Source organism: Choloepus didactylus, chromosome 23 (genome assembly GCF_015220235.1).
Source record: "Choloepus didactylus isolate mChoDid1 chromosome 23, mChoDid1.pri, whole genome shotgun sequence".
NCBI lineage: Eukaryota > Metazoa > Chordata > Mammalia > Pilosa > Megalonychidae > Choloepus > Choloepus didactylus.
In genome coordinates, this window is record NC_051329.1 from 1,409,993 (window position 1) to 1,435,780 (window position 25,788).

At 66.3% G+C, this 25,788-nt stretch overlaps 1 protein-coding gene across 9 annotated transcripts; it reads right to left on the bottom strand.

Annotated features, from left to right (window-relative positions):
- Window positions 1–5,026: 5,026 nt before the first annotated feature.
- Window positions 5,027–25,340, bottom strand: ULK1 (unc-51 like autophagy activating kinase 1). 9 transcript variants are annotated; one of them, XM_037816858.1, is made up of 28 exons: window positions 24,774–25,338; window positions 24,594–24,686; window positions 24,473–24,514; window positions 19,067–19,099; window positions 18,888–18,924; window positions 16,641–16,814; window positions 16,481–16,554; window positions 16,170–16,271; window positions 15,317–15,375; window positions 15,083–15,165; window positions 14,597–14,647; window positions 14,140–14,228; window positions 13,081–13,231; window positions 12,219–12,279; window positions 11,981–12,070; window positions 11,504–11,605; window positions 11,152–11,297; window positions 10,960–11,046; window positions 10,355–10,623; window positions 9,995–10,188; window positions 9,668–9,777; window positions 9,423–9,566; window positions 8,485–8,681; window positions 8,205–8,377; window positions 7,986–8,104; window positions 7,476–7,633; window positions 6,791–6,926; window positions 5,027–6,711 (listed from the first exon to the last, which is right to left on the bottom strand). In XM_037816858.1, exons 1-28 carry the CDS (start codon window positions 24,861–24,863, stop codon window positions 6,656–6,658), a joined length of 3,120 nt encoding a protein of 1,039 aa, XP_037672786.1. In that variant the 5' UTR covers window positions 24,864–25,338; the 3' UTR covers window positions 5,027–6,655. The 9 variants fall into 9 exon arrangements, with proteins under 9 accessions (XP_037672786.1, XP_037672787.1, XP_037672783.1 ...); XM_037816859.1 differs by having other exon boundaries at window positions 10,960–11,297; window positions 24,774–25,339; XM_037816855.1 differs by having other exon boundaries at window positions 10,355–11,046; window positions 24,774–24,863.
- Between the last annotated feature and the right edge of the window lie 448 nt (window positions 25,341–25,788).

The window sequence follows — 25,788 nt, forward strand, 5'->3', positions numbered from 1 at the left end:
GTGAGGAGGCAAGAGGGGCCGCGGCTTCCTACGGGCTTCCGGGGGCTGCTGCAGCAAACGCCTACAAGCTCACCGCCTCAGAACCACGCACGTTCGTCCCCTCACAGTTCGGGCGCTCAGGAGTCCGACGGGGTGTCCCTGGGGAAAGCCTCGCTGTCCGCAGGGCCGGCTCCCGGCGCAGGCTCCAGTGAGGAGTCGCTGCCTCTCCCGGCGTCTGGCGGCCGCCCGTGCTCCTTGGCCCGAGGCTGCGTCGCTGGGACCTGCATCCAGCGTCCATCCTCCTCTCTGACGCTGACCCTCCTGCCCCTTCTGCTGAGGGCCCTGTGATGCACCGGGTGGTCCATGGCGGTCGCCCATCTCAAGTTCCCTTTCACCCTGTGAGACGCCGTGTTCCCAGGCACAGGGACGTCTTTGGGTGCTGTTTCCCACCAACCACTGCTTTGAATCTGGAGGTGGAGCGAGCCGTGCGGACCGTGGGGAAGAGCTTCCGACAGAGGAAACAGGCTGTGTCCCGACTGCCAGGTGACCAGTCGGCAGGGCCAGGCCGTGCCCACCTACGCCCACAGCCAGACCACTCTTGTCCCCGGGCGGGAGGAGGACACAGCAGCCGACATCAGAGGACAGGGGTCGGACGGGGCCTGGTGGGCACAGAAGGGGCTTTTCTTTTGCCTCCAGGAAGGCTGGGGCCCTGGAGGCTGTGGAGGAGAGAAAGGGGAGAGCGGCTCCCCATCAGGGGTGCGGGCACCGTGTGGCCAGGCTGAGTGCCCCCCAGAGGGCCGCACCCCGTAGAAGGGGTTTCGGGACAAGCAGCTCTGGGGGCAGGGAAAGGCCACCTGTGACACGCAGCCCTTCCTGGGGGCTCAGGCCACCTTTGCAGGGACACCCCCCCCCAGCTGGCCCCTAATCCCCTCACCCCATCTCGCCCTTCACTCCTCCCATCAGAGGGGACATCCCTTCCCGGCACTCAGTTCTGAGGGTGTTGGCCACACCCCCAACCAGGGAGGTGGCAGAGCTGGGGGGCAGCATATCCAGGAGGGGCCGGCCAGTGGGGCTCCACACGGACTTTGGTTTGTGCTCTGGGGAAAGCAGGGTCTCTCACTCCTCCACCCCCACCCCTTCCCCTCCCCCGTGTGACCCAGGAAGCTCAGGGTGGTGGAGGCCAGGCACCCTGCTCCAGCCTCTCAGGCCCACAGCTGGAGACTGGTAACATCCTGTGGTGACGAGCGTCCCGTGGGGTCCAGAGGGTTCCGTCTCCTGGGCCAGTCAACCTCCCTGTGCTTAGTGGAATGCAGTCACCTGGAGGCTCCCCTGGCCCTCAGGGCAGGCCCGTCAGGAGAGGGCTTCAGAGCGCCCTGGACGGCACCGCTGGGCGCATCTGTGCAGCCAGGGCGTCGGGGGCAGAGTGGGCAGACGGCCGGCAGGAGCGGACACGGGGCATCCCGTCTAAAACGGACAGGGTCCTGCTCACAGCTAACGAGGCAGCAGCCACAGGGCGTGGGGAGGTTAAGAGGAAACGCTGACGCCAACGTGCTCGACAGAGGAGGGTGGTCGCCAGCGGAAGCGGACCAGGCCGGGCACGGGCACTGTTCCCATCAGACCCTGGACCTTGAGGGCAGCTCGAGGCCCCCGGCCAGTGGGGCAGGGGCCCTGCAGAAGGACACTCCGTGTGTGCACCGTCCCGGGAGCTCCCCAGGCACTGGGGGTCCTACAGCAGGGGGTGCCTTCCTGCCACCCTGCCCCGTGGCTTCCCAGGGACGTCCCAGTCTGCTGGGCACGGCCTCACTGCTCCAGCCAGGAGCCGCCCCGGCCTTGGGCCTCAGCCGTGTCTGGCTCTGGCTCAAGGAGCCTCAGGCTCGTGGCCCCGCAGCGTGCGAGACTGTCCAGCAGGGTCTCCGGGGCCCCACTGGGGGCTTCCCAGGGGGCTTCATACAGTCTTCTCAGGGAGGTTTTCCAGTGAGTAGCCCCCAAGTTTCACAGGCACCCCACTCTCAGTGTGGGTGCCTGTTCCCGCGAGCTCTGAACCTCCACCCTTCGGGAGGGGCTTTCCCAGCTCGCCCCCTCCTCGGACCCTCTGCCTCGCCCCGAGAGGGGCTGCTGCTCCCTGTCTTTGTTCCTCTTCGGGTTTATCTTCATCCCCAGCAGTTGAGCCCCTCTTGCAGCCTCCACGTTCAGGTTGCCGCGGGGGTGTCCCTCTCCGGGCAGGACCCTGGTGGGCGCAGGGCTGCCGGGACAGCCTGGCTCCCCAGGGCAGGAACGCCCTTCCATAGGGCAGGAGCTCGCTTGGTGGGGATGAGGGTATCATTCCCCCAAAAGGTCCATCCGCCCCCTGGTTCTCTATCGCTGTGCGGCGAGGTGCTCCGAGTACCAGTCTCGTTGGAAGGCCCTGCACCCCCGTGCACCCCGTCCCTCGCTGGCTGTTGGACTGAGGGTCTTGGCTCCTCGCTGGCCGCTGGCCGAGAGCTCCCTCAGGCCCCCACGTGGGTGTCCCATGGGACAGCCACAACCTCAGAGCTGGAGAGTGAAGAGGATGCAGGGAGCAAGCCACGGGCTCCTGTAGCCTCGTCTCAGGAGGGATGGCCTGTTCCCTTGGCCACTGTCTACCCCTGTCCAGCCCACACTCAAGGGCGGGTCCCCGGGTGTGGACAGCCGCAGGCAGGACAGCCGGGAACTGCGAAGAACCACCACGGAGCCGAGTGTGACAAGCAGGAAACAGAACGATGCCCAGTGCACACGGCAGTGTGCCCACACAACCACACGTTTCACAAGGACACACACCAGTGGCCAAGAGGCGAGACCAAGGTAAACACTGAACGTTTTAGCGTGTCCCGTGGGTCTGGGGGGACATGGGCACGGGGAGGGGAAGGGATAAAGGGAAGGAAGGGTCTTGACTTTCCAGGGCAGCAGGACGAGCCTCCCTTCTAACTGACCTGACAGCAGGCCATGGAGGGAGCACCTGAAGGCCAGTGGGGGGCCAACCCCCCCACACGGTTCCTCCTCCCCAGGCTCTCCCCAGGCACCTGCCCCCACCCTGCATCGTCCATCGGGAGGCAGCGGCTTTCACTGTGAGGGTCCCCGGGCCACTCGCCCTGGCCCACATGGGTGCTGGATGCAGGGTGCCAGCCCCCGACTCTCGTTTGTCCACTGCTCCATCTGCAGAGCCCGGGCGGCACCAGGTTCACAGCAGGTGCTCAGGGTACGTTTGTGGGCTGAGTGGAAGCATGAACGCCACCGCTGAAGGAGAAGGATGTATCTATCACATGGCGAACTGCTCAGCACGGCCTTGAGAACAGACCACAACGTCCTCCAGTGCAGCCGCTCAGGAAAACACTGGTTGTTTCTTACAAAACTAAACACGCAACCACCACAGGACCCCAAAGTTACCCTCTTCGGCATTTACCCGAGAGCGATGAAAACTCAGGTTCCCTCGAAAACCAGCCCCCACGTGCTGTCAGCGGCTGTCTGTGGTCTCTGCCGCCCCACTCCCAGGACCCGGCTGCCGGCAACGAGGCCGCCCCGGCGCATGGCCAGGACCCCGCCTCCTGCAGAAGCCCACTCCCCGGCAGTTCCTCCCTGGGTGCCCTCACAGAAACCACGTCCAGAAAGGACCGAGTTATAGAAACGCGGCACAGGAGAGGGGGGCCAGGGGGTGAGAGGGGCGATGACGGGACGGGCTACACACGGACGCCCAGCGTGACCACCCAGGGACGGCAGGCAGAGAGCCCATCCTGCGGACACAGACAGGGGCCCTGGCATTGGCACCTGTTGAAACCCAAGGCCCTGCAAGCAGAGGGACCCGGTGCACATGAGACGCCCGACATTAACCGGGTCAGCCCTGGCCAGCAGCCGCCAGGATGTGTCACCAACGCAAGACGGCGCCAGCAGAACCGAGGTGGGGCGGGGGTGATGGGAACGTGCTGGTTTCTGCACAATTTTCCTGTGAACCCAAAACTTTAAGAGTCTTAAAAATTATAAACGTTGCCCGCGAGCGTTAGCTTGCAGGATGACTGCAAGTCCTGGGCCCCATGTGGGGGCCTCACCTCGGACCCTCACCCCGGCCTGGGGTGACACGCCAGCGAGCAGAGCAGACGGGGTCCTGCCTTCTCTGCACAGGCCAAGCGGACGGTCCTGTTTACAGCAATGCTTATAACCCTGAGTTTTAAAACACTGTATTTGTTAGAAGACCTCTTTTTTGGCCCTTATTTTATTCATCTCGGGAGTCTCCTAAAAGCGAAGGGCCAGAGCCCCTCCCGGCAGGCATCGTCCCCTGGCCCTGGCTGGGCAGGCGCCGCTCAGCTGCCTGGGATGCAGGTGCCATGTCCAGAGCTTGCCCTCGCCACTCTCGCCTCCACAAACACGCCCGTGTGTCAGAAAGCTAAATTTGGAACAGGCCCCTTCTGGGACCCAAACTTTCAAGGTCTCCACCTTCCACTTCCTCTAAAGGCACCTTTCTATGAACTTTCATTTTTACCAGAGGTTTGTGCTTTTCTTTTTTTTTTTAATTTAATGAGTTTTGCTTTTTTTAGTTAAAAACAACACAGTTCAAAAAATGGAAGCCCCACAAACTCATCAAGATGAACCACCGGATGGAAAAATAGGGCAAGTACACAGAAAGGCATTTCTGCATAGGAGAACGATGAACGGTGGTCAGCCCATCGGCCCCAAAGGAAACGCAATCCCAACCACACAGCACCCCCCAACCCGCTAGGACGGCTCCCACCCCAGAGCGAGCACCGGAGCCACGGGGGCCCCAGGCTTGGTGGAGGGGACGAGCGGTGCTGCAGCCAGGGTGGAAAGCAGCTTGGCGGCTCCTCAGCAAGTTAAACACACAGTTACCACCTGACCCAGCAACCCCACTCCCAGTGTGCACCCCAAGAAACCAAAGACAGAAGTCCTCACGTGCCTGGGAGGCCCGCCCCTCGGCAGGAGCGTGAGCCACGTCCCACTGGGATGCAGGGTTGGGAGGACACCAGGGCCTGCCCTCCCTCCACGGGGTCAGGGAAAACAGGAACAGGCCGAGACCACCAGCTCAACAATTCCAAAGGTTTATTCCTTAAATTGGTATTACACAATTTAAAGCAAAAAGGGAAAATCACACAAAATTCGTGTTAAAATCGCCCAGGGCCGCGAGCCGTCTCTGGAGGAACAGGACGTGCCAGCACACACGCGGGACGCGGCCACTCCGAGCGCCACGAGCGGACGGGAGCACAGGCCAGGCCCTCCGGCGGCCCCGGGCCCAGGCTCCCAGCCAGCCGCGAAGCAATAAATACAAGGATCCACAGAAGCTTTTTGTCCTTTAACACGTTACATGCAGTAAAATAAAAACAGCACGATGACCAAAAACGAGTCCCGGGGTCTTTCCTTCTGACAAGTCCTAGCACAGTGGCAACGCTTCAAGTATTGAAGAGAAAAAGACACACACCTGCGCCCTGGGCCGGCCCCAAGCAGCCCCGCAGCCCCCGCGGAGGACACAAGTGGAGCTGCAGCCAAAGGCCCCGGCGGGCTCCGGCTTGTCCCTGCCCTGGAAACGGGGCCCCAGGCCCCACGCCCCCTGGGCCCCAAGACCCCCACCGAGGCTTCAGCTGAGCAGAGCTTTAGCTCAAAGTGACCGAAAAGCTGGACGGGGAGGTTTTTGCATATGTGTATTTTTCAGTTGCTCAAAATGAACACGCTCACCTGCCCTGCGTTCAGGAGGCTGCCACAGCAGGGCTGTGAGGGGAGACAGACAGGCAGACACATGCCCGGGGCAGCAGCAGGCTCACCAGACCCTTGGCCACACCCCAGCACCACTTGGCTCTGAACACAGGCGTCCACCTCAGCACCCCATCCTGCTCCCCACCCAAACCAACGCTCCCGAACACCGGCAAGCTCTCCTCTAACCAGAAGCCGAGGGCTGCAGGGAAAGCAAAGCTGCGTTCGGACTCAAGCGTGAAAGATGACAACGTCTGCTCTGGGTTTAAAAGCACAGGCTTTATACGGTCTGTCCTGAAAAGAACATTTCAATAAACAGCTGTGTCTTTCCTCTTGGAAAGGGGGCTCCAGCTGGCAGGGACCCTGCTGGCCCCGGGGGCTGCTTCACTTCCAAGTACCAGACACAGCACGGGGGGCACGCCTGGCTCACACACACGCTCACGGGGCTGTTATATATATATATAATATATATTTACACACATCTGGACACGGATATGCACACACACCTCGTAGTGCAACGACCGAGAAGGAAGAACAGCGTTTCCCGGCGGCCTGGCAGGCCCCGCTGCGTGAGGTCGAGCTTCTCCAGTCTGTCTGCATAAAGTGCTGCTCTCCCGATGCACACAGCTGGGGGCTGGCTGTCGAGGGAGGTTCCTTGAGAACGGAGCTGGCCATCTGGGAAACACACTTTGGCTTTGAGTGGGCGACGTGATCTGAAGGCCACCCAGGGGTGGCCTGGGCCTGCCGTGGAGGCCCCAGGGGCTGTTGGCGAGGCCTGAAGCGAACAGCCTGTGGCCGCTGGCTCCTGCTACAGCTGCACCCACGTCCATCCCCAGAGGAGGGCACCGGAGCAGGAGAGCTCCACACCAGCCACCAGTGCCAAGGCTGCAGCCGACGGTGTCCCCCAAGGGCACGGCAAGAGGTCTGGCCCCTCGGCTCTGGGGCCTGGGTGTGGTAGGTGGGAGTGTCAGGCACAGATGCCCGTCAGCAGAGCCGAGAGTCTCCGCTCAATACACAGCTTGCCTGTGGGAAAACGGGGTCGGCCGTGAGGCAGCTGCCGGGGCGGAGGGCTGTCCCCGCTCGCCCCACCCTGCCCCCTCACATCTGGCGATGTTCTCCACATCCGGCTGGTCCACCAGGATCTGCTGCAGGCCCTCGAGGAGCAGCAGGGCCTGGTGGTAGCGCTGCACGCAGTCCTCCCGGTGGCGGAACATCTCGTCCAGGGCGGCCGACTGCACCTGCATGAGGCTAGAGGCTGGGCCTGGGCTCTGTGCTCCCCAGCAAACCTTCCTGGATCCCCCAGTCCCCTGGGACGTGGGCGTCTTCACCCGCCTTGCTAAGCACTGCCCCCCACAGCCAGTGGAAACGGAGCACAGAGCAGGAAGCCTGAGCCCCCCTCCTGCCAGGTCCCCCGGCTCTGGGGGGTGCAGAGGGGTCAAGGGCGACCCCAGCTCCGAGCCGGCAGCCCCTGCTGGCCTCCCACACTGAGTCTGGGCCACCTCAGACAGTCTCATCTGGAGGCTTGCTCGCTTGATAAAGCAACTCAGAAACCAGGCCTCTTGCTTTCCAGAAAGGGAAACTGAGGTTCAGGGAAGGGGTGGCCAAGGGTGCCACACAGCCTGGAGCCTATGCCCTGCAGGTGTCACCGAGCTCCCAGTGCCCTGCAGGGGTGGCCTGGGGAAGGGACCCTCCTGACCTCAGCACGAAGGCTCCGATGGGCCAGCCCTGCCCCAGGAGAGACTCCCTGAGGCTCCCTGACGCCCTGTGCCCCTGCCCCACGGACACACCATCTGCACCGCGTGGTTGAAGATGAGCTTCTCGGCCGTGATGCTGTGCACTCGGTCCATGAGTCGCTGCTTGTCCAGGAAGAACCGCTGCAGCCGCAGGCTCAGGCCCTGGCAGGACACAACGCTCGCCTTGTACAGCTCGTTCAGCTTCCGGACCACTGCAAGGGTTCAGAGCAGGTGAGCCAGGCCACAGAGGAGGCTGGGACTCTGCTGCAGAGAGGCGATGTGAGCAGGGAAGTGGGTGCCAGGGCTTGGCAGCAGCAGGTGGGAATGTAGTCAGTGCTGCAGACAAAGCACCCCACAGGCTGAGCTCAAGGTGGGTACACTGTGGTCCCCTCAGCCCGCTGGCCCCAACCCGAGGCAGCCCCTGTCCAAACTCAGCTCAGAGCTGGCTCTCCCCAGGGCCCAGTGCTTTCCTGGCCCCGCCCCAGTCTCGTTGCTCCAGCATCACACCACTCCCTCCCAGCCCCAGGGCCTATGCACCTGCCCTTCCCAGCCGCAAGCACTCACCCTGCTTCACCGTGGAGGACAGGCAGAGCTTGCCGGCCCGGATCTGGTCAATGGCCGTCTGCAGGCCCGAGGACAGCAGCTCCGCCACCTTCAGGTACAGCACCAGCTGCTCTGCGAAGCTGGAGAGCAGGGGCAGCGGGTGTCAGCGGAGCCAGGGGAGAGCCCAGCCTGGCAGCCCCAGCCACGTGCACGGTGCACCCTCCAGCCCCCACCCCGCACCTCCACTCGCGGCTCAGCTGGCTGATCTGATCGGCCACCACGCTCTCCTGCAGCGGGTACTCGGGGGCACCAGCCACCTCGCTGGCACGGCCCTTTAGGGCTGCGATCTCCAGGACGTGCTGGACGAAGAGCAGTGTGAAGCGGAGGCTGTGCAGGATGTCCGTGTGCTCTTGCTGCGGGCGAGGGGGTCAGGCTGGGGCCAGGCCTCCGACAAGGTGTGACGGCCCTGGGGCTCTGCTGTGCTCCCAGAGGCCCCTCAACCTCCCCGCTGCCCCCTCACCTCCATGAGGGTCTCCTCGGGGAGGTCCGGGGCCTCGAAGGTCACAGCCCCCTCCAGCTGGGCGGCCATGGTGTCGGCCAGGCTGCAGCAGTGTCCGGGGGCCGAGAGCTCGGTGGCGGCGCCCTCACTGCAGGGCCCCGGCATCAGGTGGCGGCCGGAGGAGGAGCCGGCTGAGCCCAGGGAGCCGGAGGAGCCCACTGCGGGCGACGTCCTGGTCAGGGGCAGGGCCTTCGCCTCCGTGACCTCAGGGCTCCCCCACCCCACCTGCATCCCAAGGCCCTGCTGGGCTGACACCAGCACCCCCACAGCTCCACCCTCTGGGACACACAGCACCCCGTCTGCCTTCCTCAGGGGAGGGAGATGCGGTGCTGCTGCACTGTTGGGACGCACTGTGCCTGGGTGCAAGGGAAGGGCGCAGTGGCAGGGGCCTGGGAGGACAAGTCACTCCCAGAAATACAACCGCACAGGGGACAGGGAGTAAGGAAAGGACAGAGAAGCAGGGAAACGGGATGGAGGACGGGACAGAGAACAAGGCACAGTGACATGGGAGAGAGCAGGGAGGGGAGGAAGGGACAGGCAAGAGACACACCCTACTCACACGGCGGCAGCAGGCCCCCCAGGAAGGGCGGGACCCTCCCACTGCCCCCCACTCGCCCACGCACCCCGAGTCCTCCCCCAGCTGCCCCCCCGAGGCCACGCATGATGCACTTCCCAGGCACAGCTGCCCAGAGCCTGCACGCTGGGCCCGCTTGGCACAGCCTCAGGGATGGAGACACTGTGGGCAGGGGCCATGTGCTCCCCATGAGGACCACCCAATGTGGGGGCCTGCACACCTCCTGCCCCACGGACAGGAGACGGCACTGCTCTCCCCAGGGGGTCACCCACCTCCTCCGACTCACAGGGCACCCTGCCCTGCCCGGGGGCGGCCGCAGACTCACCTGAGAATATCCTGGGGCGGGGGGCCTGGGGCGGGGGGGCCCCGCTGGGCGGGGAGCCCACAGTGAACACCACAGGGGAGGGGCTGCCGGACCCCCCAGCACGGACTCCAGGCTGCAGGGTCCCTCCGAAGCCAGCAGAGGGTGCTGGGGGCAGAGGAGGGGCTGAGTGACCTGGGCGGGGGGGGGGGGGGGCCCTTTCCCAGATACCCCAGACAGCCCACCCTGGGTCCCCACCCCCCACGCACCGATCTCCATGGGCCTCTCCTGCAGGCTGTCCGTGCTGCCTGAGTCGGGGGCCTGCGGCCCGAACGCGGCCTTGAGGAGCAGGTCAGTGAGGCGGCCGGTGCTGAGGGACCTGCGGGAGGAGCAGCAGAGCTGGGAGGAGGGAAACCTGGGGGAGGAGGGAGAGCTGGGGGAGAAGAGAAAGCGGGAAGAGGAGAGCTGGGAGCCGAAACTGCAGAGAGAACTAGAAGGGAGAAAAAAACTGGGGTGGCAAAGTGGGCAGGGTGCCGAGCTGGTGCCGCTGGATGCAGAGGGAGGCTGGGCCGGGGCTGCCCCACCCACCCACTCACCTGCCGAAGGGACCCTTGGCCTCCTCGGTGGGCCGCAGGCCGGGGCCCAGCTGTGGCGCCTGGAAGGGCGCCATCTCCGAGAGGTCAGGCAGGGTCCGGTTCCGTGGGGGCGCCACCACCACGCCCTGCCGGGCCAGGAGGGCCAGCAGGTTCTGGGAGCTGGGGGCCTTGGGGAAGTCGAACGAGGGGACGGCCTGGGAAGGGGAGGGACAGTGCTAGGGACGCCCTGGGTGCCCTGCCCTCCCGCCGCCCCCGCCATCCGTGCAGCAGGAGTCGGCCAGAGGATTCCGCCACCCCTCCCTGCACTGAGCTGCGCCCCCAGCCCTCAGCATGCCCCAGCTGCTGACCCCGGGTTGTTACCTTGGTGGGGGAGCCCAGGATGGGGGGCAGGGGTTTCCGCTGGAGGAGGTCAGGCAGCCTGGGTGAGCTGCGCAGGGGCCGGCAGGCCGGCAGGCCGGGGGGCAGCTGTGGGGGGCTGGCCTGCAGGGGGCCAAACGTGGCTCCCAGGGGGTCTGTGGGGGGCTTGGGCAGCTGCGAGCGGACGACGTGCAGGTCGGAGAGGTTGGGGGCGCTGTGCAGGCGGCAGCCCAGGACGGTGGTGCGAGGCGAGTGCTCGGGCACAGACGAGCCTGGGACAGGGGACACGTCAGGACACCCGCCACACCCCGAGGAGCAAGCACCGCCCTGCCATGAACAACAGTGGCCAGGACCACGGCCACCCAGCACGCAGCCCTTCCGTGCAGACCCTCCGCGAGCAGCTGCGGAAACCTGCCTGGGGTGCACAGCTCTGCAGCACACAGGGTGGGGTTTGAGCACAGGCAGTCTCGACTCACAGTCTGTTTTGTTATTTTTGAGAAACGAAGACGAGCACAGGAAAACTGCGCTGCCCAAGCCGGGGAGGTCAGCTGGCCCTCGCCCCGCCAACCCACAGACGGGCCATGCCGAGGGGCCCAGGGCGCACCTACCTGGACGAGGGATCTTGCCGCCCCGTGTCTCAGCTCCTTGTGGGGAGGGCGCCCCACTGGAGCCCGGCCTCTCGGGGATGGTTCCAACTTGGGGAAACGGGCGCAGCAGGGTCACCAGCCAAACTGGAGACCGGCCCCGGCCCCCAGTGATGGGCTCTCGGGGGGGCCCAGGCCCCCAGCGTGTGGGCTCACCTTGTGGGCATGGTGTGTACGGCCGGCCCCCGCCCAGGGAGAACTTCCTGGTCAGGGCTCCATGCTCGGCAGGGGATGGGGGGGACACACTGGCACGTGCCAAGCCCAGAGGGCTGCTGCTGCCTGACCTATGGATGGCGGTGGACCTGTGGGTGCAGCGGGCGAGGGGTGAGGCCTGGGGCAGCCCATGGGGCCCTCGTGTGACCAGAAACAAGCATCTGGGGGAGGCACGCCTCACCCTCCCCACACATGGTGACAACTAGGAATGGGGTCCCAGGGATTTCCTGATGGGACGGCCACTGTGCCTTGCTGAGCCCACTCTCACCACAGTGCCCAAGGGTGCTGCACTCACCGGGTAGCCTGGCAGTGACCAGGTGCCTGTAGGTTCTGCTCAATGCGCTGATAGTTCTGCACCTGCGTGGGGACGGGGATGGGGACGGACCCGCCATACCTGCTGCGGGAGGAGATGGGGTAGGCAGGGCCCGCAGGGCACCCAGGTGAACACCCCAGGCCCCAGGCCACCGAGCCGCCCTCCAGCTCACGCCTACAGGCCTGTGCCATGCCAGGCCCCAGGGCGTCTGTCTGCAGCCCCCAGGCCTAGGCTGCCCAGCCCTGCACCCGCTAACTTCTGGGTGGGAGGCACGGGCAGGGGGGCCAGTGTGGGAGACAGGAGATGGGAGCGGGGGTGGGGGTAGCCCCAGCTGGAACTCAGTGCCCACCTGAACACAGAGATCTCTGCCCACAGACCCCAACGTGCCCAGAGGGTGAGAAATGGGGTACAAAGAAGCCAAGGGAAGCCCAAGTCTTGCTCTGTGGGGCCCCAGATTACCTGGAGGGGCTGGGGGAGCTGCTACAAGGCGGGGATGGAGATGGGGTCCGGCCACGGCTCTCCAGGCCCATGGAGCCCACTAGGGAGCTCCTGCAGGGAGGGGACAGGCAGGGCAGCCCACTTAGGCCTCCTGTGGCAGACACTAACCTCCCCTCCGAGACCCCGACATGGCGACAAAGCCTCCGCCCACCTCCCGGGTGGGGAGAAGACAGGGGGCTGGGGAGGGGCAGGGCCTCACCCGCTGCACATCAGGCTGTCGGGCAGGGGCTTGGCCCCAGCGGCCTCGGCCACCAGGTCACCTGCAATGGAGAGACGCAGAGGCTGGGCCCGGGTCCTCTGGGTGCTTGGGAATCCCCTCCATGCCAGCCCCCACCACACAAGGCAGCAGGATGGGGTGGGGGCTCCCAGCAAGGCTTCCACTGCAGCATGTGGCAACCTTGTGTGAGTGGGGAGGGGGCCTGGCACCAGGACAGGGCCCACAGCTCGCGCGCTGCTGTGCAGGGGCCAGGCCTGCTTTCCTGAACCCCCAGAAGGCCAGCTCTGCAAGGACTCTCTTCCGGCACTCTTCTTGGGGCGTCCTCCCCCTGCACCCAGGCAGAAGGCCCTAGAAAAGCGGCTTGGGCAGGCGTGCAGGGCCCCCGGGGAGGCTCAAGCCCCTTCCAGGGAGGCCTGGGAATGCTCCGGGGCCCCACGTGCATCCTTGCCGTTCCCAGTGGCCCCCGAACTGCTAGGGACAGGAAGTGACAGCGTCCAGGAGAGGCCCCGAGGCCCCACGGAGGACCAAACAAGCCTGCCCCAAGCGGGTGCCTTTGCTGAAAGACGCAGGTAAGCAGCAGCCCCGGGGCCGTGAGGCATTCCCTGGGGGCCTTCAGCGAACAAACCAGTCGACAAGCTCACCCTGCACTGGGGCTGTGGACACAGCGCAGAGCTGCACAGCAGGAGGGTGTCCGCAGCGCCCGCCCAGAGCACTGTGAACCGGCTGGGCCCCGGGCCAGCTCTGGGGGAGGCGCAGACCCAGCTTTTCCTCTCTGACCACCCAACAGAAGCGCTGCGCTCCCCTCTCGAAGCACCGAGCCCTCCCCACTGCCCCGCGCCCCCACCTGGGAACTGGGCCGGGACCATGACAAAATCGTCGGTGTCGCAGGACGAGCCCTTGCTGCTGCCTGAGTCCCCGGAGCCGTGCAGGAAGCCCGCGGCGTCGGCTGGACACGTCAGCGTCTTCTGCAGCTGCTGCGGCGTGTCCCCCAGGGACTGGGTAGCAGGGAGAACGCGCGTGGTGGGCGGGGGAGCTGGGGCAGGGGCGTGGAGGGGAGGGGCAGGGGGTGCGGGACGGGCAAGCCCAGCAAGCCGGGTGGGCTCTCGGGAGGGCAGTGGCCTTTTCCCGGACACCCGAAGAGACGCGGCCCCTGGAGCCCCAGGAAAGGCTGGCAGGACCCAAGAGGTGACAAAAGACAGCTTGGTACGTGATTTCCCACACGTTCCTCCTTCTTCTCTAAGTTTCTAAAACACCACAAGCACAGACGGTGGTGGCCCCAGCCTGACCACTCTCTCTAGCATGGCGGCCGTCTTACACCCATGTTCTCAAGTCGCTCCAGCTCACTCTCCAGAACGTCCCCGGCACCCAGGACCCACCTGCGCTGGGGGTCCCCCTGCCTGCTTGGCCGTAGTGGCTGGAGGCTGCCCTGCTGCACTCTCCAAGGTGGCACCAAGGCCTCAACGTGCCCTCATGCCCACAGGCCACCAAGCATCACCACCCAGTGGGGCCACCACAGGCAGAGTGGGGAGACGTGGGGCGAGACCCCAGTGCCCACCACCCGTGTCCTGCAGAGCCACATGTCCCCGTGAGATCACCCCAGCTTGACCCGCTCCCTCAGTCTGCATCTGGGACAAGGCGCATGCCTGTCAGAGCGGACAGGGCTGCGGCCGCTGTTCAGAGCCTCTGGGGGGCAGGGGCAGCGGGTGGGGGCGAGGGTGCAGGAAGGGGCTTTCGCCTGCTCCCGGCATCCCACCAGGAGCCGCTGGCCTGCGGCCTGTGAGATCACAAGCGGATGATGGAAACAGCACAGGGGACCAGGGAGGGGCAGGCCCGGTCACCTCAGCCGCAGCCTTGACCCACATCCCACCCCAGCGCTCCTGGCTGAGTCCCTGTGACGACTCACCGGCGGGGAGGCCAGGTGCGAAGTGGAGCTGCTGCTGGAGCTGCTGCCAGATCCTGAGCTTGGGTAGGAGGGCACGGGCACCGGCGGGGCTGGTAGGGGGGCGCAGTTAGTCTGCTGCCTCCCTGGCTCCGTCCCCCCAATCCTGAGTGTGTGCCAGGGATGGGCTGACCGAGGGCGACCACCCAAGACAGAGCCGACCCCGGGACCAGGAGAGGAGGTGTCCCCCTGCACTTCCTGGGAGCCCGGGGCCGAGACCTGGTAGCGCCCTCTGTCGCTGTGGCAACAGCATCCACCCACCCCAGGATCACCTCAGTCGCCAGGCAGCAAGGTTCCCCCAGCACCTCCCAGGAAGGGGCTAGAGGACGCCCCCTCAGCTCCAGCACCACCCAACACAGCGGCCCACCCTGACCCGGCAGGGAAATGGGGACGCGTAGCCCTCTGACCCCCGAGAACTCACACTTCTTGACTGAGGAGCTGGCATCAAGGAAAGGGTGATGGAAAAACTCATCTGTAAGGAAAGGAGGCAGCCTCAGGAGAGGCACAGTCCGTGGGCTTGGGTCGTGGGAAGGGTTTGGGGGTGAACGACAGGCCCCTCCAGCACTCCCGGGGAGCTGGGCTCCAGAGGCATTGGCATCTCTCCTGGCCCCCATCAGGCCGGCTGACGGTGGTGCTGAGTGCTCCTGAGTGGGCCTGTCTTCCCAGCAGCACTGCCCACTGCACAGCTGGGGCTCTGGCAGCCTGCGCTGCTGGGAACCGGCTGCTGCCGTGTCCCCACCAAGCTTGACGGGGCGCCCCGGGAGAGCAGCTCCCAGCTGGGGGGGCTGGAGGCAGGGCTAGCAGCCAGCACTTGGCCTGCAGCGAGCCCAGCACCAACCAGCACAGGCGGCTAGGGGGGTGCCTCCCCCGAGCAAAGACCTCTTCTTACCCCAGCCCCAACACTCACCAAAGTCCATGCGGTCTTTGGGGTTTCGCTGGAGCAGGGACAGGAGCAGCTGCCTGAGAGGGGCCGAGGTCTCCCGGGGAATGCTGGGGCAACAGGGGTGAGCGAGACAAGGATGACCAGGGAGGCCTGTCCACGGAGCCCCTGGGGAGGCAGAGCTCAGCAGAAGGAGCCCCCAGGTCTGCCCCAGCCCTGACCGGGGTCGGGGGGGGGGAGCCAGGTGCATGGGGGGCTTACGTGGGGACCAGCATCTTGTTCTTCTCATAGTAGAGGCGCAAGTCCTGGGGGCTGCTGGCCTGGGATGGGGGCAATGGTGTGAGTGTCAATGGCCAGGGCCGAAACCCACTCTCCTGCCACTTGTCTGGGGAAGCCGTAAGAGCCCGGAGCCTCGGGCCCCATCAGCCCCCCAGCCAGGAATGTCCACGGTGTCCATGCCCCCACGCCAACACTGCACACGCTTCAAAGGACACCTCCTCCGGGAGGCCCCCAGGAGGCAAGGCGTCATCCCCTCCCCGTTCCCAACGAGACTCCAGGACAGAAGGGCCACTCCATCTGAAGTCACCTGCCCTCCCACCCAGGTGGTTCTGCTTCCTTCCTGAAGGGGACGAGCAGCCCACCCACCCCGTCCCTCCAGGTGGGCCCCCAGAGGGGTGGGAGAACGGGCAACGTGTTCTCGCTCGCCCACTCGCTGGGAAGCCAGTACGGGCTGGCACGGTTCTCAGCAGCGGGGACGTAGCAGATGAGACGAGACCTGCCCTCACGGGACGGCCATCCCAGCAGGGAGGCAGACTAAGGGATGGTGGCAAGGGCTGTGTACCTCCAATCGGGGTGCGCCTTGCTGGGGGGCCCCACATTCAGGTCAGTAGGTCACGACACGCGTGCATGTCGGGCCTCTGCCAGGTGGGCCGTCAGGCTTGGAACACCACTTGGTGGCCGGCCAGGACAGCCTGTCCCGGGGCCTCGGGGCGCCTCCTGCCAGGTCTCATTCCAGAACCATGATGAGGCGGGCGGTGGGGTCGGGGGGGGACACAGTGCGCACCAGCGAGAACACACCACACGCTGTGGGGGCCCCCGCAGCTGCCAGGCTCACCTGGAAGGGGGCCTTCCCCGTCAGGCACTGGTACACGATGGTGCCAATGCTCCACAGGTCCGCCTTCCCATCGTAGTGCTGCGACATGATGACTTCGGGGGCCTGCGGGTCGGGGGGCCTGTCAGTGCCAACTTGGGGCACAGCTCCCACGGGGCACAGGCAACAGCCAGGTGCGAGCCACCACTGGCTCAAAGGGAAACATGCAGCCAGCCGACTGTCCCGCTGGTGAGCACAGCCACCAGGGCAGACCACGGACAGGGGAGCTGAGCATGGGGAGGGGCCACCTGCAGCCCGGGAGCCACAAAACTCACCATGTACATGGGGGAGCCGCAGAGCGTGGCCGCCATCGTGTTGCTCTGCAGGTAGCGGGCAAATCCGAAGTCGGCTGTGAGGAGAGAGGCGTCAGGGTGGCACAGCCTGGGCGTCCCCGGAGGCGGTGGCCGCACTCAGTCCCCCGGGCCCCCGCCTCACCGATCTTGACGCGGATGGTGTTGGGGCTGGCGCGGCGGCCGCCAGGGCTGGTCAGCAGGATGTTCTGGGGCTTGAGGTCACGGTGGATGATGCCTCTGCTGTGCAGCAGCCGCATGGCCCCTGCCATCTGCCGCAGGAAGAGCCGGATGGTGTCCTCACTCAGCGTGCGCATGGCTGCAGGAACGTGGGCACGGGCTCAGCACCCCTCCCGCAGCCCCCTGCCCAGGCCCCTGCAGCGTCCCCTCAGGCCTCGGCTCAGATGCCTCCAGCCACCGGCAGGGGCCCCTCTTGCCCTCAGGCTGTGCTCCCCACGGCGAGGGCGAGGGCCGTGCTTGGTCACGGAGCCCCGGGTGCAGCAGGCCTGGGCAGTGGTATGGCTCAGTAAACAGACGGACAGACGAAGGAAGAGCACATGAACTCGAGATGAGCTGCCCCCTGCTAAAGTGGATCCCAGCTGCTCCCCACAGGGCCACTCGGGAAGAGGCCCAGGCCACGGGGGGCCCCCGTCAGCAAGGGGCTTGGGGGCCCTGGAGGTGCTCTGTCCACTGGGGGCCGGTGGAGAGTCGAGGGACAGAGGAGTGACCCCTCGGGGGCTTGCTGGCCACCCAGGTCTCTGTGCAGAGAAAACACGGAGAGGCCACCGCCAAGCAAGGGCAGACCTGTGTGCTCACGCGCATGCTGGGGACACGCTCCCAACAGAGCCCGGGGCCACCCCAGAGCCGACCCCTAGGCTCTCAGCAGAGGCGTCACCACTACCACCCCCCGCAATTCCAGAGCTGGCACTCCCACCAACAACACGAGCTCCGGGACAGGCAGGGCGAGACATCCCCCGCACTCGGATCCCAACCACTGCCCTGTCCCCACACAGACTGTCAGACCCTAGGACAGACAGACACTCCACGCCACCCCCAACAGAGACCCCCCAAATGCTCAGACCCAGGCCCCAGAGGACCCCGCAGAGCCCTAACCACCCTCCCCAAGACAGGCTGGCCCCACAGGCACAGCCTCACTGCCCAGAACCCCTGAGCCCCTGGAGATCCACCCGCAGCTCTGTACCAGGAGCCTCCTGGAACACACATTGGGGGCCCAGAGCCAGGCAGAGACAGCCCCACGGACATGGCAGACACACTCATCCTGGACACCCCCCAGCTGTCCCCGGCCTGGGACCCGCCTGACTCGTGATGTCTGCAAGCCTCTGGGCAGGACAGCGTGGCAGCCACAGGGAGGAGGACGCGGCAGCCCTGGGATGGACCCCCGAGGTGCCCAGACATCAGGGGAGGTCCACAGACACAGGAGGGAGGGGAGCTGGCCTCACAGGGCACCCGAGAGCCTTCCTGACAGCACCCACTGCTGAGGCCGAGGCTGGAGACAGCCACAGCCCCTCCTCCAGGGTCTCGGGCCTGGGTCCTTCCTTTCTCCACTCCCTCCCCCAGGGAGACCCTCCCTCAGGATTCACAGTGCTCCCAGGGGACAGCTCCCCCGAAACTGCACTCCCACCGCACGTGTGCCCCGAGTGGCCCCCACCCAACCCTCCCCGGCTCCTCGGTCTCAGGAACAATCCTGGGCTCTCTGCGCCCTTCCTGGCTCTACCCCGCCCCATCAGGAGGCCCCACAGGAAGCCCTGCCCTGCCTGCGCCCCACCCCGCCCCGTCTGACAGCCCCGGGCCCTTCCCCAGCAGCCCTTGCTCCAGCCTCACCAAAGGAAGCCTGTGAGGGACTGAGCCCCCACGGCCCTGCACCCCGCCCCTCCCCACGGCCCTCCTCATCCCGCTGCCCTCTGACCTCCTTTCCCGACTCCCCCACTGCCGCCCTGTGACCGTAACCCCTCCCCCCGTGGCTCCCCGCTCTCCTGTACCCCAACCAACCCCACCCCAACCCCAGCCCTGGCCCTGGTCCCAGACCCCCACATTGGCTGCAGCTTGGGCTTGTGTGCAGCCCCCCTCACAAGGAAGCCTGCCTGTCCTGCTGTGAAAACTGCCCCGTGCCCCTCACTCAGCACCGTCTGACGGGACCTGCAGCCCGCTGTCCTGTTGGGAGCCCCTCACCAACTGGCAGGAGCGCGCTAGGGCAGAGGCCTGCCGGTCCCAAGCACGGGAGGGTGGGGGGTGAAATCAGGGGCATCCCAATGACTGGGCACGGCTTCTGCCCCATTCCCTCCACCCTGTGAGGCACCCACACCCCACGTGCCCCGGGAGCAGGCGGACAGGGGCTGCAACAGGCCCCACCGAGCCAGGTGTGCCCACTCACTGTGCAGGTAGTCAGCCAGGTCCCCGCCGTTACAGTACTGCAGGAGAGCAGGGACAAGGCTGTGAGTGGGCCCCCTGCCCAGGCACCCCCCACCCCGCCCAGGCTGCCCAGCAGGCGGCCTTGGAGCCAGGGGCACGTGGCACCTGAGAGGCCTCCTGGCAGCACCACAGGGCACTCACCTCCATGACCAGGTAGACAGAATTGGCCATTTCCTGGAATACAGAAAACAGGTAGTCAGAGGGGTGGAGAGACTCCCAGCTGACACACCACCTCGGCATCCCTTCGCCCTCCCAACGTGCCGGCAAGGCGGCCAGCAGGCAGCTGTGGCCCGGGGACCAGCAGCCACAGGCCAGGCGACCCTTGGGGTGGACATGGCTGGGCCTGGCCGGGGGCCTGGGGGGCCAGATGAGGAGGGTGCTGGCGGCGGGGGTGGTGGTTTCATGCCAAGCACATGGGCTTGAGTGACGAGAGCAGCAGCCAGTCAAGTCAGTCTGTTGACAGTTGGAGAGAGGCTGGGATTCCCAGAGAGGGCCTCTGCAGGAGCCTGGGAGCAGGGTGGGCTCCGGAATGTTTCAGGCCTGGGGGCAGAGCCCGGCAGGGTGTGGGGGCCTCAGCTGCCCTGGTTTCTGTCTCAGCCAGGGCTGGGCTGTCAGGGCTGTTGGCTGTTCAGCAGGTGGCAGTTCCTGGAGATTGGAACTACCTGGCGGGGGGCTCCCCTCCCTTTGTGCTCCGGCAACTGGAGACCACCCGTCCCACCGCAGCACTGTGCCAAGCTGGTGGGTGACAGGGCAGAGCCCGCAGCCTCTCAGCCAGCTCAGGGGCAGGTGGACCAGCGGCGGATCCCAGTGGCAAGCAGAGGCCGCTCTCTCCTGGACATGGACTCCCTAATCCCACCCAGCAGCCCCTGGGGCCCCACCTACCTGCGGGACACAGGCCACAGGACACCACGGTCCCTCAGCTGTGCCCCCACCCCATTTGGCTGGACAAAGCTGCTGGCCTGGGGCAGCCAGGAGTGGGCAGCAAGAAGGCCACTGGGTGGGCCTGTGGGGCTCACCCCCACGCGGCGGCCCCACTCCATGGGGAGGGGGCCACATCCTCTATGCCCCTGGGGCCCGACTTCCCGGGCTGGGCCCTGTGGGTACAGAGGGCCAAGGGAACCGGAGGGCATGTGGGAGCCACCCGTATGCAGAGCCCCTATGCACCCCATCTCCGTGGGGCAGGGCATGGTTGCAGCAGGGAGACCTCAGGAGCCGCAGCCCCAGCTCATCTGCAAGATCGCCCCCCCACCTACGGGGACCCCACAGCACCCAGCCAGCTGGCAAAGAGTGGGGTCTGAAGCCAGACCCTCCCCGTGCTCAGCGGCTCTACCCCAGCCTGGACCCTGAAGGTTCAGACGACAGACAAGAACCCAAAGGAGAACAGTGCAGCCCAGGGGACCTGGCAGCAGGGCCACCGGGGTCAGCACCCACCCCTGGCTGGAGGCAGGCGCAGAGCTTGGCACGTAGGAGGTCACCTCGCCCTGTCCCCGGGCCCCCAAGGTGCCCTGCAGAACAGGCCCCCCGAGCCCGCCCTGCTGACCCAGGGCTGGGCGTGGCCAGCCCCATTCCCCACCGCCCGACCCAGCCCTGCTGGATGCGCCAGAATGTGACAGAAGACACAGCTGTGGCAGGACAGCCTCCCACAGGAGCAGAGCCACCCACCACTCCCCCGGGGCTGGGCTATTCCCTGGCTCAGAAAGGCCCGGGAAGGGAGGCCCAGGCCCACCCTCCTTCCCCACCAGCTGTCCTCCCAGGTCCTCCTTCCCCCGGCTGGAAAGCAGAGCCGGGGCTGCCCTGGTCTGGGAGCTCTGCTGCAGGGGCCAAGGCCACAGAGCTGGTACCACCAACAAGCTGGACCATGTGGGCCCAACCCGAGAGCCCTGTGAAGCAGCAGACATGGCCGCGGCACAGCTGGGGATGGCACGAGCCCCCCTGGAACGTGCCGAGTCCATCCACCGCCACCAGAGACCCCGCGACTGCTCCTGCAGGGCGGCCCTGACAGCCTGTGTGCATGCAACACGCAGCGGCCCCCAGGAAGCACTGCCACCCGCTCGGGACAGGCCTGGCACCGCCACCGAGAGGCACCAAGCATGAGAGCCACAGGGCGCAGACGTGGCCCCATGCCTGCTGTCCAAACACAGAGCCCACTCTGCAGGTGCTCAGGGAGCAGGCCTAGATTGAAAACCCAGAGAGAGGCGAGGGGAGCCGCCCGGTCTCAGGCAGCGCTGCCCTTGGGAGGCACAGGGGCTCCCGGGCTGCCAGGTCCCGGTTCTCACCTGGGGTGACACCAAAGAGGGCCTCGCTCTGCTAAGCACTGGCAACCTGGGTTTTGTTCTTTGGGGCGTAATTATCATACTCCACAACCGAAAAATAAAGAAAATAGGAACCCAACAACACACCCACCAACTTTGCAGGCAAGTTCTGGAATTGCCTGGGCCTGAGGGAACCATTTGTGGACAGATGGAGAACCTGTTGCTAAGGGGTCTCACAGCTGCCTGCAGCCCACCCGACTCAAATTCCAAGAAAAGACCATCCCAGGCTGGCGAGGTTACGTCACCCCCACCTCAGCACCACGGGCCCACCAAGGCCAAGCCGGGGCCAGGCAGCGTCCTGAACGGCTCCCCAGGAGGTTCCAACCCAGGTCTTCACTGGCCCCGACTCACAGGCAGGCCCCGGGGTGGTTCACAGCGGGCAGCCCAGCGAGGCATCCAGCTCCAGGAACTGGCTGGACGGCATGCTGGCCTCGGGAGGGGGCGGTCAGCAAGGCCCAGGGGGCATCATGCCCTCCTCCCAGGGCACCAGTACCTCGTTCCCGGGAAGCTGCCCTCCCAGGGTGCAGACAAGCCCAGGCACCCCACACCTCTCACGGGGGGGCCAAGAGCCCACTGCCCCACCCTCTGGGAGAAGGCCAGGTGCCCCAGGCTCCCCCCCAGATCTGATGAACGGATCCCAAGGACCCCTCCCAGGCACTCTCACCCCAGCAGACGAGCCAGCTCAGCGAGAAGCCACCTGGGGTCACCCGGAGCGTGTCAGCAACAAGAGGCCACTTTCCCTAACATCAGCAGGGACAGCAAGGTCTCCACGGAACCCAGAGATGGACACAGACCCGGGCACTTCGCCTACAACCCGGGTACAGCCGGCTCCGCTGCCCTGCAGTGCAGGTCACCTCTATTTTGACTTCCCAGGTGAGGGAGTACAGGGCCAGGCCACGCAGCTGAAGGGATGGAGGAGCCCGGGAGCAAAGCCAGGCAGTCCAGGAGCCACGGTGCCACCTGGTCTCAGTAAGAGAAGGACCAATGCCTGCTAGAAACACCTGCTCAGGCCAAGAGGCACCTTTCGTAACTCCACACACGCCAAGAGATGTGGAACCTCACTGCTAACACTCGGAGACAGCTGCGACGTGCCACCTTCCCTCACTGACAAAGGACTCTGGTGAGGACACCCCTGCTGTGGGCAGGAGCCCGGGCCCAGTGGGCCCCACCAAGCACCCTCCGACTGCAGTATCCAAGTTACAGGCCCTCAGCCACAGGCCACACGTGGCACAGCCGCACCCCAGGGGAGGCCAGGGTCCAAGAATCCCACCAGGGCCACTCGGGGACGGGCTGGGCCCGGGAACGCGCGGCAGCTGACTATGACCACAGCTACACGCGAGAACGCCAGCCAGCCCACAGCGCTTCCTGTGCCCAGGCTCTGAGCTCCTCGGTCCTCACGACCACCGATGGCAAGAGACATGGCGTTGCAGGTGATGCTGGAGGACACTCAGGTCACCGAGGGAGAGCCATGCCTGGGCCCAAGGTGCCCAGCTTCCAAGTCTGGGCTCTGAACCGCTGGGCACAGAGACAGTAACTGCTGAGGAACTACCGAGGGGCCAGGTTTTCTGAAGGGAAAGGGTATAATTTTTTCATGTGGAAAGAACAGATACGCGTAGTAACAAAGAACCTTCCCTGAGGTATGCTTTTTAAACGATTATAAACTGAAACACGGTACAGGACCACGAGCGTGGAACGATGTGGCAGGGGTACATTCTACACCACCTCGGGAGCCTCTGAGAAGGGAAAGCTGAGGAGACAGAGGGCAGGCTGGAGGGTCCCCACCTCGCTCCCAGCTGCACTGGGGGATAAGTCACTTCTCACCCAGCTCTCGCCCACGTCTGTCTCAAACACACCGTAGGGATACGGAAGCCCAGGGCCTGCAGCCCCGGGCCAGCATTGCTAAGACTTCCTACAAGAAGAGGAAGCTGTGCTGCTGCCAACGCGGGAGGAAGTAGGCAGGTACCCACATCCAGGTGTGCGGCCCAGCCGGACAGAGAGACTGGGGGGAGGCTGGGCGTGTCCCCTCCCCTGGGACAGGCAAGGCTGCAGTGCCAGAGTTCCAAGGAGCGTGAGGACCCCCGCCGTCTGCTGGTTCCCAGTCCCCGACCCAGGAGATGGCCACGACTTGGTGCATGCCTGACACGTGGGGCTGTGGGAAGCTGGAGGCAGTGCCAGGGTGCCCACAGGCCCGGCTGGCTCTATACCCTGCGCGGTCCTGACAGCAAGCTCCAAAAATGGGGAGAAAGAGGGGAGGGGGAGTGGAGGAGGGAGGGAGCAGGGAGGCAGGAGGAAGACGGGGCGGGGGTGGAGAGAGCACCCTGTCTCCCTGCCTGGATTTCCAGGTACTCGCTGTCACCCTGGACCTGGGCCCCCCACGCCCTCCAGGCACATCACGTCACCTCACGCCATGCCACAGCCCCCAAGGCCGCCGCAGAACTCATCACGGGGAGGGTGGGGAAGCAGGCGGCAGGAGGAAGGGGAGGAGGCAGGAGGCCACCAAAACACAGACAGGGCGGCTGGCCGGGGCTTCCCTTCTGCCAGGGCTGGTCCCGTGGCCTCAGTAAACAGGTTGCAAAACCATTAGTCAGCACTTTGGCCCGCAGATCTGCCACCTCAGGATGCCGTCCCCCAGGGTCCCCAGCCCTAACCGGGGCAGAGCCGCACTGCTAGGCCCGGAGGCAGCGCCGGGGACCTGCCGGGCCGGGGGGGGCCTCCCCAGCAGCCCGCGCGGCCTGCTCTGGCCCCCGGCCTGGGCGGCTGCCGCCACAAGGAACCTCCCGGGCCCCTCCCCCGGGCTGACGCAGGGGACGGTGGCCAATGCCGGCGGCGGGGGCCCTGTCAACAAACAGACCGCCTGCCCGGACAGGTGGGCCAGGCGGCAGGCTGCCCGGGGCCTGTGCTGAGGACGCGGGGCCGCGGTCAGGGCCGCTGGGTCAGACGCCACCGCAGGGAGGTTCCACCCGCTGCCGCCCCGCGGCCCCCCGCCGACCACACCGGCACGGCAAAGTCCCAACACAAGAGTCAGCGAAGCCGGGCACACAGCTGGCCCCCAAAGGAGTTTCTGGGGTCCCCGTCAGGCCTGAGCTGGGCAGGCCCGAGACACCCCTGTCTACACGGGGGGACGTCCCCTCCTTCCCCCAGAGCCGTCCACTACCCAACCAGGTGGGCAGCTGCCTGGGACCGAACCAGCCGGGGGCCCTGGGGCGGCAACCCCCCCAGCGGCCCAGGGCCTTACCTGGAAGTCATACAGAGCCACGACGTTCTCGTGCTTCAGCTCCTGGGAGGAAAGGCGGGCTCCTCAGGGGCGGGCTCCGGCCGCGCGGCCCCCTCCCCTCGCCCCCGACCCGCCGGCTCACCTTGAGGATTTTGATTTCCTTCCCCAGCAGCGTCTGCGACTTGGCGAGATTCTTCTTATTGATGCATTTCACCGCGACCTCCAGGTCGTGCTTCTGAAAGCCAAGCGCGCGGTCCTCAGAGGCCGCGACCCCCAGCGGCCCGGCCGGCCACCCCCCGGGGCGCGGGGCCCCCGGCCTCACCTCCCGGTGGCGGCCCTTGAAGACCACGGCGAAGGCCCCGTGCCCAATGAGGTCCTTGCGGGAGAACTCGAACTTGCCCACGGCCTCCATGCCGCCGCGGCCGGGGTCCAGGGCGCGGGCCGGGCCGGGGGCGGCGGGGCTCAGGCGCGCATCGTCGGGGCACCGGCCCGGGCCTGCTAGCGGGGCGGCCGCCGCGGGCCGCGGCCCATGGGGCGGGCCCAGGCCGGGTGCCGGGCCCCGGCGGGACGTCGGTGGGGCCCGGAGGCCGCGGGGTCCCGGAGGGCGGGAGGCCCGAGAGGCCGCGGCGACTGGGCCGGGGGCGGCGGGGCTGAGGGGCGCCGGCCACCGGGCTCGGCCTAGGCTCGGGGTGTCGGGTCCGGCTCGGTGCCCTCGGGCCCGGCGCGGCTGGTCCCAGCCCGGCTCGCTCGGCTGCGGCTGCGGCTGCGGCTGCGGTTCCGACTCCGGTTCCGACTCCGGTTCCGACTCCGACCGCGGCCGGGAAACAAAAGAGCCGCGGCGCCGGGGCCTCGGAGCCCGAGACGCCCGCGCAGCCGCACTGCGCGCCCGACCCCGGCGGGGCGGGGCCTGGAGGAGGCGGCCGCTGCCGGCGCCCCCTGGAGGGGCGGGGCCTGATGGGGACTAGGCCCGGCGAGGGCTGATAAGGCCAGCGAGGCCGGGCGGGGGCGGGGCCTGGCGGGGCGGGGGCGGGGTCAGAAGCGGGCCCACCCCCGGGCGGGGGCGTGAGCCGGCTCCGCGTCCCCCTCGCGGGCTTTCTCCCGCTGCAGACGTGCCTTGTGTCCTTTATCTAAGCAGGCCCCGAGGGCCGGGAACTAGATAGAATTAATTTTTAGGAAAAGTAGGCGGCGTTAGATAGAGGCTGTGCTTTTGAAATGCAGTCCATCATGCCAAGTTGCGGGCCAAAAAGATTGCACCAAAACCTAAGAAACAGCCCATAACTTTTACTCAGGAAAATTAAATAAATGATGGAGTATCCATTGTACGGAATAACACACAG

Coding starts and splice junctions, on each gene's coding strand:
- ULK1 (XM_037816856.1), bottom strand. CDS start 24,863: ATGGAGGCCGTGGGCAAGTTCGAGTTCTCCCGCAAGGACCTCATTGGG. Junction 9,778..9,994: donor GCCAAGGGTCCCTTCGGCAG/GTGAGTGGGTGG, acceptor CTCCTCCCGCAG/GTCCCTCAGCACCGGCCGCC. Junction 6,712..6,790: donor TGTGGAGAACATCGCCAGAT/GTGAGGGGGCAG, acceptor GTTTTCCCACAG/GCAAGCTGTGTATTGAGCGG.